At 36.1% G+C, this 21,215-nt stretch overlaps 1 protein-coding gene across 1 annotated transcript in view; it reads left to right on the top strand.

Annotated features, from left to right (window-relative positions):
* Positions 1–21,215, top strand: part of LOC306883674 (protein diaphanous homolog 1-like) — a 111,183-nt gene that overhangs the window by 48,203 nt on the left and 41,765 nt on the right. Inside the window, exons 16-17 of the mRNA XM_079439053.1 lie at positions 628–1,233; positions 7,357–7,471. Coding sequence (XP_079295179.1) covers positions 628–1,233; positions 7,357–7,471 — 721 coding nt within the window. The remainder of the gene's footprint in view (positions 1–627; positions 1,234–7,356; positions 7,472–21,215) is intronic.

Raw genomic sequence — 21,215 nt, 5'->3', positions numbered from 1 at the left:
AAATAACATCACTATCAATTTTTTTTTATTATTGGAGGAACTAATTTAAATATAATGATCAAAAATTATTAAAATAATTGGTAGTTGCAGCTCTGTTTATTATATATTATATTATTATAATGTATATATATTATATTTATATATCTTCTAAATAAATCTCCAATCCATTGATTTAATATTGAGCAATATCTTTTTTTTTTTTTATAAAGTAAAAGGGTATGGGCTGTATTATAGGGAAGCCTGGTTCCACTATGGGGAAAAAAGATTGTTAATTCTGAGTTTTTTTTAAAGTTAATTGTGAGATATGATTCTGTAAAGTCATAAGATATAAATTTGCAATTGTGAGAGAAAAATGTCACAATTAGTAAAAAACTTGCAAATATTTTGGTGGGGAAAAAAATTGTGAAATGTAAAATGTAATAAAAAAAAAAAAAAACCTGAATTGTGATAGTCAAAATTCTTTTCATCTTGCTATTCTGAGTTTATATTTTGCAATTGTGACTTTTTTTCAGAATTGCGAGTTTATATTGTGATTTGCACTTACTTTCTTCTGTGGCAATAACGGGCTTCAAAGTGTTGTTTTTAATCAAAGTTCATCAGCACCTCTTTGTTTCTTCTGGTTCTCAGATTGAGAAGCTCTCAAAAGATCTCAAAGAAGCCAAAGCAAAGGTCATCACTGTACATGTGCCTGTGGCTCCGCCTCCCAGCCAATCAGCTTCCCCGGTGCCACCTCCACCTCGTCCTGGTGAAGCCTGCCTCCCTCCACCAGGACAGACGGTCATGCCCCTACCGCCGCCGCCTCCACCTCTGCCCAGAGCACCTGGCCTGCCTCCGCCCCCTCCACCACCTCCGTTACCTGGAGCACCTGGTATGCCACCACCCCCACCTCCTCCGCCTTTACCGGGTGCACCTGGGATGCCACCTCCTCCTCCGCCTTTACCGGGTGCACCTGGGATGCCACCTCCTCCTCCGCCTTTACCGGGTGCACCTGGGATGCCACCTCCTCCTCCGCCTTTACCTGGAGCACCTGGTATGCCACCGCCTCCGCCTCCTCCACCTGGGATGCCCGGTATGCCTCCTCCACCTCCTCCGATGGGCGGTCCTGGGATGCCTCCGCCCCCTCCAGGCGGATTTGGTGGATGGGCACCTCCTGTTCCTCAGCTGCCCTTCGGCCTCCAGCCTAAGAAAGACTACACACCTGAGGTGCAGCTGAAGAGAGCCAACTGGAGCAAGGTGTGTATGTTCCCACACGTCTGCACTTCCTATAAATGCCAGTACATTTTCCTCATCAGCATCACTATTAGTCTAACGACCATTAGAGAACTAGCTGCAGCTGTTTAATGCTCAAACTTGGCAATTCTTTTAAACGTATACCAACCTAAATATATAGAGTTAACAAGTTAATGATTTCATTTATTTTAATGTAAATTAATTTTTTTTATTTCTACTTAAAACAAGAAAAAAATCAAATGGGGTAATACAAATAAAAATAATATTCTCTGAAAATAAGACTTGCCATGTTCTCATTAGCGCCACACACTTAAAGTATAATATTATAATATTATTAACATTATAAATGGTATTGGCAAAGAATTGTTTGTTTTAAACACAAATCTAACTAAATATTAAATTCAGCCATTTAATATTTTTATTTATTTATTTATCAAAGTTGTATTTATTTCAATTAAAATTATTCAATTTTTTACTTAAAACAAGAAGAAAAATGGTTTGCCAACGGGGGTAAGAAAAATAAACTTAATTAGAGATTCTCTGAAAATAAGACTTAATACACTTAATAAAAAAAGACTTAAAATAATACACTTGCCTCATCAGCATGCCTATTAGTCTAACGTCTGTTTAGAAAATGATTCTAGAGGAAAAAGGTGAAACAAAAAAAGCTTTTTGACTTTCTGGTTTTAATAACAAAAATGCATTACAGAGAATAGTATTAACTAAAACTAAAACCATAAAAATATTACTTGAACTTAAACATTAACTAATTGAAATAAAATAGAAAAAAAAACTTTAGCTACTTGTCAAGGCAACGGTTCTCATTTCTCAACTCATTTAGTTTAAGCTAAACTATTTAGACGTTTTAAAAAGCATTGTTGTTAATACACAACAAAATCAGTCAAACTTGACCTAAAAATAAAACACAAAATGGAAAAATGAAGTCTAACTCAAATATTAACAAAAACTATAATAGTGTATCAGTGATACTAAAATAACACTGATTATAGATGCATTGCACAAGATTTTTTTGTGGAAATACACAGCATTATGAAATACATTACAGGCAAATCATGCATAATTAAGAGTGGTTAATTATTTCACATTTGGCTGGATTGCTTTCATAACAATTTTAAACCCCAATTGAGATCAGTTTTTGCATTCTGCTGCACTGTTTATCTATTGTTTTTGTATATAAAAATACAAAATTCATGTATCTTTCAGTGCAACGCAATATATACTATATAATCGCTTATGCATTCTCTAAAAGCAAGACTTACGTATGCTTCTCAAGTATACTGATCCTGGTTTAGTTATGGACACCAAGACAAAAATACTGATAAAGAAGATTGTTTGTGTGTGTCAGCATAGCTGTAGTTTCAACCGTATGTCGCCCACTTGGAGTGGAAGTGACACGTGTGACGATGAGCTGTTGATCATGAACACGCTCCTCTCCTCCTCTGATCTCTCTCTTTCCTTCTCTGCCTTTTCCTCGCCCTCCACAAGAGTAAAAACATCAAAACGGTCCTGTCTCCTTTTAGCCTAAAGCTACTCTTTAATGGCTTCAGTGGAATTCATGAGTGTTTAGAGTCTCAGTGGTTAGAGCTCTTTGAGGATGTCAGGGAAATAGCTTTTTAATAAGCCTGTGTCTTTTGACTGTGTCTCTGAAAGATAATTAAATTGCTGGTAGAAAGGACAGCATTCTTTTGTAATTTTAAATTAACATTTTTTTTCGCTTTCCTCTCATCCTCTCAGACTAGTCTTGTTATCTCACGCCACCCCTGACTCTCTCTCTCTCTCTCTCTCTCTCTCTCTCTCTCTCTCTCTCTCTCTCTCTCTCTCTCTCTCTCTCTCTCTCTCTCTCTCTCTCTCTCTCTCTCTGGGTAATTAGATGCTGCTGTATCATTAGAGGTTGTACCTGTTCTCCGTGTCCTAACCTCTCTTTGCCTCCTCCGCTTTCCCCTTATATATCTTATTCTCGTCCTCTCCTCTCAGATTTATGTTTCTTTTCACATTTCAGTGGAAATGGAAGTGAGAGATACTGCACTTGCATAGTTATAGTCATTTAAGACGCTCTCTGACTGAGTGTGAATGTTAAACATTCACAGATGCTTCGTCGTTGCAATGCATTGTTCTTGAGTGCTTAGTTTCAGTATGATTTTGGCTTGGCAGTGTTATAAGCAGGGTTATTATATATACAAACATTTTGATTACTTGAAATAAAATATTTCAATATTTTCAATATTATATAATATTTTCAAACTTAAGTTGTATATTTATTTTTTCACTTAATGTTTAAATTGTTTTATTTCTTATTCAAATAAAAATAATTTTAAGTTCAAATAAGTGAAATAAAAGTAAATTCAATCTTGAAATAAGTACAAACTAATAATATCTCAATGATATTGCAGTAACACTGGCTATACGATTAACTGCCATTGTAAATATTGCAATTACATTTAAGTTTTCATGAAGATTCATTTATACACATCTGTCCTGCTGCTGTATTAATATGAAAGCGTCAAATATATTTTTTTACAGCAGCTTTGAACTTTAGACGCCAATAATTAGTTAATTTAATTAATCTCCGTGATTGATTCCCATCATTGATTCATCAGTTTCAATTAATCATTCAAAACTCTTATTCATAGATATATGAATGTGTATATATAAATGAATATATTTCATTAAGTCCAAGTGTTTTTTTTGTTTGTTTTTTACTGCATTTTCCTTCATGCATTAATAATTTTGAATTTAATTGACTGCAGTGGCTGTTGGTTGAAATAATTATTGTTCTGATTGGGGAAAAACACATTTTAGTCCATTTCAAATATACACTACTGTTCAAAAGTTTTGGGTTGGAAAGATTATTTTATTTTTGAATAAATATCTTATGCTCACCAAGGCTTTAACTGATCACTTTTCTATTATGTATTTTAAAATGTAATTTATCATTACTCCAGTTTTCAGTGTCACTGATCCTTCAGAAATCGTTCTAATATGCTGTTTTGCAGCTCAAGAAATATGTCTGATTATTATTAGTGTTGAAAACAGTTGCTGCTTCGTATTTTTTTTTTTTTGTAGAAATAGTGATACAATTTATTTTTCAGGATTTTTTTGAGTAGAAAGTAAAAGAAAAAAAAAACATTTATATGAAATGGAAATCTTTTGTAGCATTATAAATGTATTTACTGTCGCTTTTGATTAATTTAATGCGTCCTTGTTGAATAAAAGTATTAATTTCTTTCACAAAAACCTTTGAAAACTTTTGGAACAGTAGCCTACATGCATAAATCAAAATATATTTATATTTAAAAAACTGACACACTTTTTTTTCACTATATGGCTTAGCTGTATTAGATAACAGAGCCACAGGACCATGAAAGGCAGAACGATGGACGTTTGGTTTGTGCGATGTGCAATAACAGCCAGAGAAAGAGAGAATTACAGAGGCAGTTTTTTTTGTCTGACCGTCCCAGCGTGCATTGGGACAGTGTCGTCTTTCTCTCCTTTGTGCGTAAAATCGGGATCCGTTTTAATGAGTTTCACCCTCTTTTCTTCTCTGTCTATTATCATATTCTGTCTTCCTCTAATCCGTGTTCTAAATTTCTCATTCTGTCTTTGGTTGGTGTCTGAAGGCGGTTAGTCAGAGGAGTAGCGCTCATATCCTGACAGCCTGTTCGCTGCTGTTAAACTCATTTTACTCCCAAGACTTGCAGCGTTTTTCTTCTGTATAAATGAGGTTATGAGTTGAGACTGTGAGAAAGTGCTCGGTGGCGTTTCATCTTCTCGAATGGGGTGAAGTAAAGCCCCGGACTCCAGAATCACAAACTACGGTCCATTAGTCAGTGCAGCATCTATAAAATGAAGGAGAAACACATTTGAACCATATGATCGTATCAGCGTCGTCTGCTTAATGATATTGTCCTGATACCAGGGACACGTTAAAGCAATAAGCCGACTGGACGGGATAATGTTAGGCACAGTGTCACTGCACAAATGTATTAACAATAATAATCATGCGAAGTAGTTCCTTCATCATGTGTCATTAACTTAAGTGTACGATGTTTATGGTTGTGAAACAACATGCTGTGTTAAAATAGAGCTCAACTTATGTGCATCACAGGTGTTTGTGTGTATCAGCCAATTACAACAGCTGAAAATGTGACTCGTCCAATCAGATTTAGAACCAGAACTGTTGTACATGGTCATTTGTGGGGGTTTGATCTCATGCTGATGAAGAATTTTGTGTTTGATTTATTGTGTCTCTTGCAGTGTTGTTATTGTCAACTAAAGGTAATAAAAATTTTGTTTATTGAAATAAAGCTGAAATAAAATTTTAATAAAAAAAACAGCTTGGTTAGAAATGTTTAAAGAAAATGAGAGATGCTGCCTTGGCAACTACCTGAAAATTAAAATAAATTAAAGGGATGGATGGATGGACAGACAGATGGATAGACAGACAGACAGACGGATGGATGGATAGACAGACAGACAGACAGACAGATGGATAGACAGACAGACGGATGGATGGATAAACAGACAGACAGACAGATGGATAGACAGACAGACAGACAGATGGATAGACGGCTAGACAGACAGACAGATGGATAGACAGACAGACAGACAGACGGATGGATAGACAGACAGACAGATGGATAGACAGACAGACAGACGGATGGATAGACAGACAGACAGACGGATAGATGGATAGACAGACGGATAGATGGATAGACAGACAGACAGATGGATAGACAGACGGATGGATAGACAGACAGACGGATAGACAGACAGACAGATGGATAGACAGACAGACAGATGGATAGACAGACAGACAGACAGACGGATGGATAGACAGACAGACAGATGGATAGACAGACAGACAGACGGATGGATAGACAGACAGACAGACAGACGGATGGATAGACAGACAGATGGATAGACAGACAGATGGATAGACAGACAGACAGACGGACAGACAGACAGACAGACAGATGGATAGACAGACAGATGGATAGACAGACAGACAGACGGATGGATAGACAGACAGACAGACAGATGGATAGACAGACAGACAGACAGACGGATGGATAGACAGACAGACGGATAGACAGACAGACAGACGGATAGACAGACAGACAGATGGATAGACAGACAGACAGATGGATAGACAGACAGACAGATGGATAGACAGACAGATGGATAGACAGACAGACGGATAGACAGACAGACAGACGGATAGACAGACAGACAGATGGATAGACAGACAGACAGACGGATGGATAGACAGACAGACAGACAGACAGACAGACGGATGGATAGACAGACAGACAGACAGACGGATAGACAGACAGACAGACGGATGGATAGACAGACAAACAGACGGATATAGATACAATAAAATAAAATAAAAACTTAAATTTTACAAAACAAATTAAGAAAAATCCAAAAAAACAGATAACAGAAAAATGACTAGAGCACATAAAATGGCTAAATTACTATTTTACAAAATAAAATTACAACTTTAAAAATGGGTACTTCAGCGAATTCAAAATACTCTAATAGATAATTTTGTGTGTTATTATTAGTAGTAGTAGTAGTATATACTATGGTCACTGTAGTTTGGGGACAAATTCTCACTATTAACTACTATTTGACTTTTTCTTCAATTAACTCCTAATTTGCTGCTTATGAATAGTTAGTAAGGTAGTTGTTAAGTTTAGGCATGTGGAAGGATGATGAGATATAAAATATGGTCATGCAGCATAAGATATTATGTGCTTTATCAGTACTAATAAACAGCTAATATGCTAGTAATATGAATGCTAATAAGCCGCTAGTTAATGGTGAGAATTTGTTCCTAATTCTAAAATGTTACCTATACTATTTTAGAATTCTATGATAGTATAGAAATCATTCTTAATGAGGTCTCTTGTCCTCCATTTCTTAACATTTGGAGAAAAAATAAAATTATATTAATACGTGAATGTTATATATGATTTGGATGGACGCATAGAGACATGGATTGCTGGATAACAAGTGTTGATTGAATGATTGATATATAAAAGAGGTGGATGAATGTTAATATACAGGGATGAATGTGCTGATGAGTGTTGTATGTTGTAGATCGCCCCGGAGGATCTGTCTGAAGGCAGTTTCTGGGTGAAGGCGAAAGAGGACCGCTTTGAGAACAATGAGCTGTTTGCCAAACTCACCCTGACCTTCTCCACCCAGACCAAGAGTGAGTAGATCAGCCATCCTCCAGTCACTTCACACACACCACACACACCATCACACATTAAACCTGTCTCTCTCTCTCCTCTGTCTTACTCAACACAGCCTCTAAAGGTAAGAGACGGCCCTCGCGCTGTGCTTACGCATCTGTGTGTGTGTGTGTGTGTGAGTGTGTGTGTGTGTGTGTGTCCGTTGAGACACTCATTCCGAGACACTGGGCCAAGCATGGATGACAGAATACAGGGATGTGAAAGAGATGAGTGTCATCTCAGTGTAGAGCACAACATCAGGACCAGTGCTGAGTTTGATGACAGGTGTGTGTGTGTGTGTGTGTGTGTGTGTGTGTTTACTGAAGGAGAGGGTGAATCTCATGAAAATGTGTCCACAATCCACCCCAAAACTAAAAGAAAAACAACAACAACAACTGTTCAAACTTAAGCCAGATTTAGGACCATTAAGATTTGTCGCATTACAGTCAAGTACATTGTCCTCTCAAAATGCCCCCAAAAAATCTTAATCTTTCCTTTTTTTAATTGTCATTCTCAGTTTTGTTTCTCATTACCATATTAAGGTAATTTTTGTTAATCATTTTTTATTTGATTGATTATTATTGCTTATTAGTTGGTTTTGTTTAAATGTTGTTATTGTTTTATATTAAATATTAGATTTAAACTGAAGAAATTAAACTGAAATAAAATCAGCTGAAGCACTAAAATTACAACACAAATAAATAGTAATATTTAAAAAACGTGCTTCGTTTATATACTATTATAAAATATTATAGGTCAGAAATAATAGTTTAGCACTGGCTTCTTGTTTATTTCTTGATATTTGGAGAACGTTTATATTTAGAGAAATTTTGTGGATTATTGTTGATTATTTAGTTGGACATTTAATGCTTTTTTACAATAATTTATTTGTATTAATTATTTTAGAAATTAATTATTACAATTAATTATTTACTGATACATTGCTTTAATTTTTTTATAAAAATTAGCAATAACTGCCATCCTGACTTATAAATACATTGAATTTCTGTGATATAAAGCATATCATTTATGCAGTACAATATTAATTGATAATTGATTAATTGGAAAACAGAAAACAAAAAGTCAGAACACCAAAGCAAAAAAAAATGCAAAAACTTCAATACCGGACTATTACACAGTGCAAATAATCTTAATGGCCCTAAAAGGAGTCTCTTCTTTCAGCAAATTATTGTTTCCTGTATTTTCCTTGATATTTTGGGGTGAAATATGACCTGCACATGATCTTGAAGGGTTTCATGAGATTCGCCCGGATGTCATATTTTCGGTGACTGTATGCAAAAGGCCCTCATGAATTAGAAATGAGCAAGAAGCTAGTGTCAGGTGTGTGTGCGTGTTACGTGCCACCTGCTCTTTGTCCTCTATGACTGGCCTTTACAGTTTTACTGCATATTTATATCTGATACGATATACAGCACTGTCGACTTTAACAAGGTGTGTGTGTTTGTGTGTGTGAGTTTTTAGGTCTGTGTATGTGGCTTCGCCCTTCAGCAAATGACCTTCAAAGAGTGTGATGTTGTCATGAATCCGCCGCGATCTCGCTCTCGCTCTCACACACACACACACACACTCACTCAGAGTGTTTTCTGTTTTGAATATGGAAAACGAAAGCTTGAAATGTCATCTTTGGCAGCTGTTTTCCTCAGGACCACCTGAGCGCCTTGTGCACGTGTGTGTGTGTGTGTCCAGCTGTCTGAGTTGATGTAGGATAACCTTTTCTGATATCTGACTGTAAATGAATGCTGCCCTTTTCAGATCTTCCATCTGTCCGATCCTGTCCGTAAAACACGAGCGTGTGTGTGTGTCCTTGAGCAGGATTCTGTTGTTCTCTTCTGTCAGGTGGCTGCAGTCTTTTCTGTCTCTCGCTCTCCTCCAGTCATCTCACTCTCTCCAGCCAAGCAAACGCACGCCACCGACAGCCAGAACTGACCTCTGACCTCTGCTCCTCTGGTGTGCTGACGGTGGGGTCGCAGGTCCATGACCTCTCCAGTGAGGTCACGGCACTGATTGTTGATGTAATGCGACAGGACCTCAAGCACATGATCTTCCTCTCTCTTTCTCTGGGTGTTTGTTACTGTGGCTCATTCTCACACTGAACTCCCATGGCAGGTCCTTTTAGCAAGTGTTATCAAAAATATTCTTCAAAACATTTTCCATCGTGTAGATACACCAGTAACAGCGCTTTCTCGCTTTCTCTTCTCATCGTTTTGTATTTTTGGACATTTGCTTGTCGGTGCATTTCGGTGCAATGCACTGCATCTGAAGTGTGTGCATACTTTGTTTTCTAATGGCTTTTGTGATCTTTTCTGTGGTTTTGCTTGTGAATTATGAGGGATTTGTTAATGTTCAATGTTTTTCAGTCCATTTTTGATGATAATTTATAGTGGTAGTACAGTTTTTGGTTTGATTAACATGGAATAAATGTCCCTTGCCTCTTTATAAAATCACACCTTGTTTGGACGCGATGCATAAATATTGAACTACAGCACTTAACTCAACATGAATGATTCATAAAAGCATGTGTATTGTTGAGGATTGCTTTACTAAGTGATCAGACACACCATTTTCACCTGCAGGACCAGAAACTGAGTGAAAAAAAAAATCCCACAGATCCACATTGAAAGACTTGAGACCACCTAGCAACCACCCAGAACCGCATAGCAACAGCCTGGCAAACACACAATGCATCACAGCAATGCAATGTAGATTGCCTCCCCTGATCACATTTATATAGTTGCTTGTGAAGGCATTTTGAGGTGCTTTTAAGGAGCTGTGCGAGTCTTGATGACTGAACCTGTCCAATTACACACACAGAGAGAGAGAGAGACTGATGGATGCAGCATTTTTATAGTCTGCAGATGGAGGCCGGTTTTATTTTCCTGCAATTTTCCCTCTATTTCTGCGATTAAAAGCGAGTGAGGTTTGTTTCACGGCTTTGCTGTGCGTGTGTTATTGATTGGCTTTCTCTGCAAGTCTTTTAATGTTGCTCTCTGTCTCGCTGGCGGCCTGCTTTTCCCGTCTCCACGGAGACCAGCGAGTCTCTCAGGATCTCGTTCGCTGCTCCCGGCAGCCGCTTCAGCCCCTCACCTCTGCTCTCACACACACATGACTCCTCTGATGTATACGGCGACCTACTTTATCATCTCACACACACACGCTCTCGTGGCTGGTCTCGTCTCATATCAGTCCCTGATGTCCAGACGCACTTAAAGTTATAAAGCCAGAGCCACAAATGTGACAGCAGAGGACACACACATACACAGCTCTGGCTGGTATTATAGCGTGTAAAAGTCATGTCAGAAAGATTGGATTTGAGTTAAAGGCACATGAACAACTCCTAGCCACACAAAGGCTTAATTATGAGTTTGAAACACTGAACTTTTGTCAGTAAAAAAAATAGTATATGTGATTAGTCCTTAGTCAGGGTAGTGCCGTATTTAATTTTTAAGAGGAAGGAAAACGAGGCTGTGAGGCACTGATAGGGATGGGTACCGAAACTCGGTATTAAATCGGTCTCGGGGCTAAATTATGAAAGACCGGAGTATCGATAAGCTCTGACGTTATCGGTACTTCTGTCGGTATTGGAGAAATTAAGAAAACACACATACATTTATTGTTGCTCTCTCTCTCTCTCTCTCTCTCTCTCTCTCTCTCTCTCTCTATCTATATATATATATATATATATGTCGCCAGCTGTTTTTATGTGCAATAATATTCAAACATTTGTCTATGATGCATTTTTGCTATGCGCAATTCAGAAGCCAGATCGCGCTCATGCGGAGGAGCTTCAGCACACGCAACATGAAAGTCCTGTTTAATTATGATAGAAGAGAGAACCAACTATTCAAACATCTGCTCACACTTTAGGCCTGTGGCTGTTATATTAAGCTAAGTATTTTTTTTTTTTTTTCGATTTTGGCTTCCAAGGATTATAGCTGCATTTCTTCTAGCACAACTCCCTTCCCTTCATAGCGGCGCGGATTCGTTCCTCCGAACCAAAACTTAACATCTGAATCAGCTCAATCAGCGATTGTTATAAAAGGCCGTCTTTACTGTTGCTACATTGCAGGACATATTTGATAGTAAAACATTGAAAGTACAATCTACTGTTCCCCAGGCTGAAATGTGCGCGCGCGTGTGCCTGCGCGGCGGCGTGCTCCAAAACGGACAAGCAAAGTACACTTTGAGCTTCGGGCGCGTCGAAATAACACACAAAAATATGCCAAAAAATACACACACAAATGGCCGGTTATGAGAGTCTTCACTTTTATGTTTTAAGTGGACGAGAACAGCTGGGAGAAAATCCGATGCGTGTCAGTATATTGTCTTAAAGTGTCAGACTGGAGCTTGAGCCATCAATGTTAATCAAAGAACAAAATGCAAAGAGAAAATCACCCACAGCCCTTAATCTGAACAACGTTATAGCTTTAATAAACATAAATCTATCAGTACATACAGTGAAAACTATGCAGTGCTCATTTACATTTGATTACTTTTGTAACTATTACTTACCTGAACATTAATATTAGTAGACCTTCATGGAAAAATGAAAGCACTGTTTATTTCATTTCGTTTGTGTGTTTGTTTTATTGTATTTGTCAGTTTATTTGACTTTGTTTCTTTGTTCATGTTGTTATTGTATCTTATCTTATGTATATAAAACACTAAAAATACCTGCACACTGGTGCATTTACAAATTGATGAAGTGCAGGCATTTTTAGTGTTTTATATACATAAGATAAGATACTGTAAGAATATGAACAAAGAAACAAAGTAAAACAAAAAGTACCGATAAGAATACCGTTAAAGTACCGATAAGCAGTATCGGTAAGAGTAGTAATACCGTTAAAACCTTAACGATACCCATCCCTAGGCACTGAAGTACAGTGTGTTTAGATACAGTAAGCTGACAAAACATCTGACAAGCAAAAACTCCCCAAAACAGTTTTGAATCAGGTTTTGAAAGTTGTGAATTGCTGAAAATTGATAAATTGTGTGATCCAAATCTTCATGCAGATTCAGGAAGAAGCTTTTTAGTCATTACAAAGGATTAAGGTGCATTTATTTAGTTTTTTTTTTTATTTATTTATTACTGAAGACGTGTTTTCATACAAATTAAATTATATATATATATGTATATATGTATATGTGTTTGTGTGTTTGTGTGTGTGTGTGTATGTGTACATATGTATGTATGTATGTATATATATCATACAGTGCCCTCCATAAGTATTGGAACAGTGAAGACAAAATTGCTCTGTTGGCTGTGGAGTCAAGACATTTGCAAATATGATTAAAAGATGAATGAGACAAAACTACAGAATGTCACATTTTATTATTAGCCGTTTCAACACATACATGTTTTACCAAATAAAAAGAACAGCACTTTTAGAGTTCATCCCACTCATTGATGTGAGCATAAGTATTGGGACAGTTGAACATAAGGCAGATATAAAAGATTAAAAGCTATTATTTAGTTGCAGATACTTGCACACAATCACAGCAGTGAGTCTGTGACCCATAGACTTCACGAGACTCTTGGTCTCATCCTTTGAAATCCTTTTCCCAGCCTTTAATGCAGCCAATTCCAATTGTTGCTTGTTTTGGGGAGTTTCTGCCTTTACTCTCCTCTTCAGCTGGAGAAATTCATGTTCAATCGGATTTAAATCTGGAGATTGACTTGGGCAATCTAAGACTTTCCATTTCTTTGTCCTTATAAATTCCTTGACTGAACTGGCAGGGTGTTTTGGGTCATTGTCCTGATGCAATATGAAGCACTTCCCAATGAATCTGTTGGCATTTTCTTGAATATTGGTAGGTAAGATGGTTTTGTACCCTTCCAAATTCATTCTGCTACTGTCATCATACATTAAGTCATCAGTAAAGTTGAGAGGGCCTGTTCCAGAGGCAGCCATGCATGCCCATGCCATGACATGACCTCCAGCATGCTTTACAGATGAGGCTGTATGCTTGGGATCATTGCAGTTCCCTTTTTTTCTCCACATTTTTGCTTTCCCTTCACTTAGATAAAGGTTCATCTTTGTCTCATCGGTCCATAAACACAGTTCCAAAACTCTTCTGGCTCACCTTTGTGCTTTTTTGCAAACTCTAATCTTGCCTTTCTATTTTTGGTGCTGGCCAGAGGTTTGCATCTTGCTGTGTAGCATCTGTAATTCTGTGTCAAAGTCTCCTGAGGACAGTAGATTGTCAGAGCATCACCCCAGCTTTCTGGAAGTTGTTGGTGATTTTACAGACGCGTCTTTTAGGGTTCATTTTTACAGCTTTATGATTTGTCATCAACTACTGTTGTTTTCTCAGCCGATCAGGTCGTTGTTGGTTGCTGGTGTCGCTGGTGGTTTCTACACAAATGATACTATATGTTCAGCTCCCTCTAAGCAACAATCAGTGACTGCATTACAGTCTGTTTTTGATATTATCCAAAACAGGTTTCGTGCTTTGAAGTTGGTTTTAAATCTTGAAACAACGGAGTGTATGCTATTTTCAAATTCTAGAACTTCTTTAGGGAATTCTATTGTCCTTCAGACTTCTCAGGGGAGCCAAGTTACCTCAGTGTCAGAGTACAAATATCTGGGTATTATCATTGATGATAAATTACGTTTTGGTTCACACATTAAGTATCTGAGTAAAAAATGAAAAGTTAGGGTTTTACTTCAGAAATAAGTCATGTTTCCCATTTAAGGTGAGGAAAAAATTAGTGTCTGCTACATTTTTACCGATTCTCGATTATGGGGATGTGGTTTACCAGCATGCCCCCTCTTATCTTCTTTCTTCCTTGGATGCTTTGTACCACGGTGCTCTGAGATTTATAACTGATTGTACATTTTTAACCCATCACTGTGAATTATATGAAAGAGTTGCATGGCCTTCTTTGAGAATTCAGAGAAAAATGCATTGGCACTTGTTGATGTATGGCAATTTTGGGTCATTTGCCAAATTATCTCTGTTGTTTTATACAAAGGACTTTGTTTGGAAATCATTCATTACATTCTCAATCAAATTATAATCTCTGTGTGCCCTTTGTCAGAACTGAGCTTGGTAAAACATCTTATAAATAACCTTGTTGTTAAATATGGAACCTTCTCCAAAAGGAGATGAAGTTACAAAACTTGGTGTCTTATAATTATTTTAAGTCCTTATTATGTAACCTAGAGAGCAACTTGATGTGTAATTGTTTTTAACTGGTTATATGTTGGTTTGTAATGTTTGTCGTAACTGTTGTTTATTTGTATATGCAAACTCGGCTGCCTATCTTGGCCAGGACACTCCTGGAAAAGAGATTTCAATCTCAGTGAGTCTTTTCCTGGTTAAATAAAGGTATATATGCAGTGAGCTTGGTGGGGTGTAATTGAGAATGAATGGGGGAAGGTTACGTGAGAGGAGGCAATGCCTCCATCGCGATATGACTGGTTATATTCGGCTTTGATTGGTTCATGCGATAAATCATGCCTCTTGTGTTCGTGCACATTCACAAATCTAAATCGAGACCAATTAAAAAAGTCAACAACTCACACGCTTGGATATGACCACTCTGATACGTCAAAATAAGACTTGAAATGACCTGGAAACATTATCTGTGGGAGTTTTTAGTGAGTAATCAGCTTGGTGAAATTAAGTAAATCTCCTTGTCTGTGAAAAGTATTTTCCAAGCTTTGATGACTGATGATCCCAAAAATAGTTAATAGTTAACTATTAAAAGAATAGCTGAACTGAAGTTCACAAAAAATATATTGTTTAAATTGTTACTGCGTTGAGTTATTATTTTGGAAGAAATGTAAAATGCTTAAACACTAAATTGATGAGATTCATACTTGGCTTTAATAAATAGAATATTGATTACATTTGTATATGTCAAAAAAAAAAAAAAAAAAATATATATATATATATATATGATAGTATAAATAATGTATTTTTTTTTTACCGAGAAAATGTGACTGGGACATGAATTTACATTTTAATTTATTTAAAAATAAAAAGAATCCTGTCCACACTGATCTATAGATATCAGTATCACCCGTTGGAATCACAGAATAGTTCATCACGAAGCAATATTTCAAAAAATCGAATTGTGACGCAAAACATTTTTTAGGCTATTATTGTCTTCTTTTTTGCTTAGTTAAAAATGATGTGTTTGTGCGCCCTGTATGTTTGCATGAACATTTCTGATGCTAGACGTGCATCTGCACTTTCACAGCATTTAGATCGATGCCTTCCTGCTTTAACCCTCATTTGCTCACTCGTTTGTAGTTAAGTCGCTGGATGTTTAAAGGTCGTCAGGATGTTTGGCTGTCGTCCACCTCCAGTATCAGTAGAATGTTAATTGAAGCCTACTAACATGAAACAAGTGTCTTAAATGCTCCATCCTGAATGTGAGCAGTGGTTTGCCTTTTATAACAGAGCATATTAACAATGGGAAATTATAAAGTTAAAGTAACAAAGTTCTTATAGTAAAAAATTCTAATAAAAATAATTAGAAACAAAATTTAATGGCACAGTGTATATGCATTGATTAATGCACCTGACTTCAGTAAAATATTTAAAATAGTTTTATTGCTGGTTGTTTATTATTTGGGTTTAGTGACAATTTATTATTGCTTTTTTACAATTAAAAACGCTATGTATGTGTATTCACACACACACACATACAGTATATGTGTGTGTGTTATATTTATAACTTATCACTTGGACATGTTTTCATGAGTTTTACCCTTTCGGTTTGTTCTGGTACATACTGTCCTCATCTTTCTTGTCCCCAGAAGACAGTCATGTCTAAATCCTTCATAAAATTCTCTTAATACGTTCTTGTTTTGGTCCTCACGGGCTGCTGGAACACACAAGTCCTCACATCGCTCGTCTGCTGTGTTTGTCTATAAGGGTCTCAATCTTAATGTGTCCTTCATAAAACAGTCTACAGAATAGACCACCTGCTTCAACCATTCCCAGAAGCCCAGATATAAAGTCAGGTCTTAATGTCCTCATAAACCTAGAGGTTCCCTGAAGTGCGCTGATATGAGCGTGTGTGTTTGTACGGTCTGTTCTTATCTCTGCGCTGGTTTTGTGCCATTAACTGCTGCTTTACGGTCCCTCAGAGTCTGTCGTTCACTTATATTGGAGGCCGTTTTGTGTGGCTCAGCTGGTAGAATGTAGGAAATTGCTCTTGACCAGCATATCCAAAGTAAAAGGGCTTTAGTAATATCTTCAAAATGTTCTTCCTGCCATTTTATTCTTCAACATCAATCTCCTCTTCTCTCCATCTGGTTATCTGGCATTCATACGTTTTGTTTTTGATTTTAACTGATAATGAAAAGAATGAAAACAGGATTTTCTTGCACTTTTTGAGATGAGATTTAAAAGACATTACTATTTTTCAGTAACACTGTACAATACGATTTGAATTGTTAACATTTAAAAACAATTTTAATCTTAGCTAATGTTAATCTCAATGTTTCATAGATTTTTAGGATCAAAAGTTGTATGTTAACATTAGTTAATGAATATGAAAATTTTTATTAAATAACATTAATAAAGATACTGTATAATATACTTGTTGTTAGTTCATGTTATTTAATGCATTAACTAATGTTAACAAATTGTGACGCGTTACTATTTTTCCTTCAGTCCACACAAAATGCAAAAATTGTTAGAGAATTTATATCATAGCCATAAGCATTTTTAGTATTATTTACATAGTTTTTATAAAAAAAAAAATTATTACATTTGTAAATATATTTTCATTTTATTAGATTTTTGTCATTTTCTGTGCTTTTGTCATTTATTTATTTCTTTTTATAATACTTTTGTTTAAAGTATTTTTATTTCAGTTTGTTTTATTTAACATTTTAGTTAATTTATGAAATAATTTTAGTGCTTTAACTTGTCAAAGCAACACAATTTCTATTTTTCATTTAAAGTTTTCTTTTATAATAAAACAAAAATTTTCTAAATAAATATAACTGTTGTATATCGCCATTTAAAGTTAATCACAGAGTTTATCAAGTAACGGAGGGAGAAACTTGTTTGCTGTTGTTGTAAAGCACTTAACTTATACCTGGGTTTGAGATTTGTGGAACCTTCTCATGATGGAAAAATGGAAAATAGCTGTGAAAACAATAATAATGTCCATAAATCACAGCCAGTGTCTCGGGGAGAGTAAATTACTGCCAGTGTCTTGGGAGAAGAAAATGAATTTTCTCCCTGCATGAAATTAATGTTGAACAAGTGTGTTTGTTTACAACTAATATTAGTCAGATTTCACAGTGGTAATTGAATTTCTATTAAAAGAACTGGAAATCTGAACTCTTCTGTGATGCTCTGGGTGTTGTGGTTGGTCAGTGTTAGTGTAGTGTGTTGTAGTTGGTTTCCAGGAAGTTGCTTGCTGTTGCTAAGGTGTTCTGAGAAGAGTGTTGCTGTTGGGTTTATGAGGTGTCGCTAGATGATTTCTTATTCTTATGCCATGTCCTAACTACGCGCGACTCGTGATAAAATATATCCTTTTCATGTTAATCAGAGGTTTTGTCCTGACTACCCACAATGGCGACACGCAAAATTTCTATTTTAGAAACATTTTCTATTTCCGCGACGTCGCAAGCAACAACAAGCAAACTATATGACAGTGATAATCTCAGGTACGTACTGATTATGTGCTTTATTCAAAGTTAAACGTGTGTAATGTGAGTTTGAATATCATTTTGCGTGACCTTTATAGCTATACTGAAAGCAACAATAGATATTTACCTCAGATCTTCAAAATAAATTGAAGCAAAGATGTGCGTTAAAACTGTGAACTCGGTGTGAATCAACAAGCGTAGCTTATTCCATGACAAAGATGGAATCAGCCACTTAGTATGTGCATTTATTACTGTTAAAAGGGTTTAATATTTATGAATTAGATTATAAACATCCATTTTGTTGTGAGTGCAGTGCGCTTTAAAGAAGGGGGCCCGCCCACACACGCTTCTGATTGGCTGTGATATTTGATTCTGTCTGGTGTGGTCACCCAAATTGCTTGTCGCTGGAATCCTGTTGCGTCGCGTGTAGTTAGGACACGGTGTTATACTGTTATAATATTTATTAATAATTTGAATTAGTTTTTATTTTAATATTTTCAATTTTCATTTTGCTGTGCTATTTCTATTTAGCGTTAGCTTTATATTTCAGTTTTAGTCATTTTACTACAACTTATTTTCGAAGTTATTTTCTTATTTTAGCTTGTGTACTTTTGCCATTTTATTATTTTTTTTTTTTTTAGTACTTCTATTTAGTTTGTTTTATTTCGGTTTTAGTCATTTTCCTACAACTTCATTTTCAGTTTTTAATTTATTTTAGTTAACGGTTTGATTTAGCTTTTTTCTAATTATTTCTGTTTAGCTTTAGTTATTTCAGGTATTAGAACGTATTTTAAGTTATAATATTCATTCTAATTATATCTGATATTCGTTCACAAGTTTTTCATCTAATATTTATTTTTTTTCTTTTGTTTCAGGCTTATTTTAATTAAAGAAAACAATGTAATACTTTGTTTTAAAGGTGAAAAATTGCAACAAGCCACTTAGTTGGAGGTATCATTCATGTCTGTAGCACAAAATGTTATGCACCAAATCTGAATACGTAGTGTGAGGAGTTTGTTCAAATGACACATGAAATGATGGCTGACTTGGCAAACCGCACTAATGAAATGTCTCTGAGTAATGCATGCAGCTCGGGTTTGACGTTCTAATGGATGAATATGTTGTTTTCTTTGTGTTTTTGCAGTGTGCAGAGAATTCGAGAGGATGCATAATCTTGCTCTTTCATTCTGGTTGAGGTTAATGCACAGGCCACTAACACGAGCACTGAGATCTTCTTCTCCTCTAGAAACCCACAGTCCACTTGTGTTGTTCCTTTTACTTTAGTATTCTGTGTGCATCTGGTCTTGTTTTTGAAGCTGTTTGCTGTTCTTTTAAAGATGAGCCTCATAATGTGTTTATATGATCGAGGCATTATGTGCATGTAGGTTTAATGCTTTCTAGAAACAGCGTTTGCGCACACGGCTCAGTTTAATGCGTTAAGGTGCCAGTATCTTTTCTGAAAGGTGAAGTTTGGTCCTCCTAGGCCTGTTTACGGCCCATTTCTGACCCTCTTCTCGCATCGGGTTGCATAACGTGTCGGTTTGCACATTTAAACCTCCTTTTATCACACTCAAACACATCTGTTCATTGGCCTCACCTGCTCTGCCAAATGTGACAGATTATCGAGCAAGCCGTCTGCTCCTTTGTGCCGCCGCCGTTTCTCCGTTCCAGCATTCGTTTGCATTCAAATGCAGCACGTTCGCTGGATTCGCAGATACGTTTTAGCGCTCTTTAATCTGCGCTTTATCTTTGGGAGATTAGCCACTTTTTAAACGAGCTCCGGAGAGAGAGAAGGAAGTGTGTTCTTTTGTGAATTCAAATTCTTAGCCCCTTTTAGGAAGATGCAGAGAGAGAAGCAGATTTCTAATGGGGATTTGGAGAAGCACTGGTAAATAGGCAAGGAACTGTGAAAACAGATAAATCACGCGCTCCGCATGCGACCTACCTACAGAAGCAGCAGCGAGCGACAGGGCGCGTGTTTGCGTCTCTTGCCATATGCACTCGAGCATATGGCGTTATTTGAATATGACCCAGTGTGCCACACAATGGAGAGAAATGTTTGTGTGTTGGCGTTTGTTTGACATCTCAAATATTAAAGCGTCGCATGGTTGCATTTTCCTTCTCCGCAGGCGAGAGAGCAAGATGTTGAGAAATGCACACAAACATGCAGCGTTGATTGAAGACAGAGACTGTTTTTAATTCAATTTCTTTTTTTACCTTGCATACCCACGATTTTCAAGGTTTCTTACTGTCTGGCCTGAAGAGAGTACCTGCCAGGGTCTCTATTTATAACTTGGGTCAGTGTTATTTTAGTATTTATATACTGTTAGTATTTATTAATATTTTGGATTAGCTGTTATTTGTCTTTTAAATTAATTTTTTTTAATATGTCTGTTAACTTATTCAGTTTTAGTTCAACGTATTTTTCAATTAGCTTTTATAACTTTAGTTTTAATTTTAGTTGTAGACATTTTGTTGTGCTTTTATTTTTATTAAATGTTTTTAATATCTATTTAGCTTTTAGTTTTTTTTTTTTTTTTCATTTTAGTTCTTCAAAATTTCTGTTCAATTAGCTTTTATTTGTATATTTAAAGTTTTCGTTTTTGGTTATATTTTAGTATTTTGATTTACTCTTGTCATTTGTTTATTTTTAATATTACTATTTAACTATTTTTATTTCAGTTTTGTTTTCGTAAATACAATTCAACTTATTTTTCAAATAACCTTTATTTTTGATTTTCATTTTTGTCTGAATTTTACTCATTTTATTATGTACTTTGTCATTTGTATTATTTGTTTGTTTAAATACTTATATTTAGTTTTAGTTTTATTTAAATTTTAGTTTTAGCAATTCTGGCGTGCAAAGACCAAAAGACCGTAACTTCGATTTTGGTAAAAAATTAGTAATTTACATTTTTTGGGACATTCAAGACATCCTTAATCATGTGCATGAGTATCTTGAGTCAATTTTGTTGTTTTTCCAATAATAATAATGGGTCGTCTTAACCGTAACTTCAAAAAGCCCCAGTGAAACCAAGGCAGAACACCGTTTAACACCAGTTACGGCTGTTTCACTTTG

The sequence above is a fragment of the Barbus barbus genome (assembly GCF_936440315.1).
Source record: "Barbus barbus genome assembly, chromosome: 17".
Classification (NCBI taxonomy): domain Eukaryota; kingdom Metazoa; phylum Chordata; class Actinopteri; order Cypriniformes; family Cyprinidae; genus Barbus; species Barbus barbus.
Note: the sequence above shows the minus strand (reverse complement) of the source record. Positions and strands in the feature narration are given on the sequence as shown.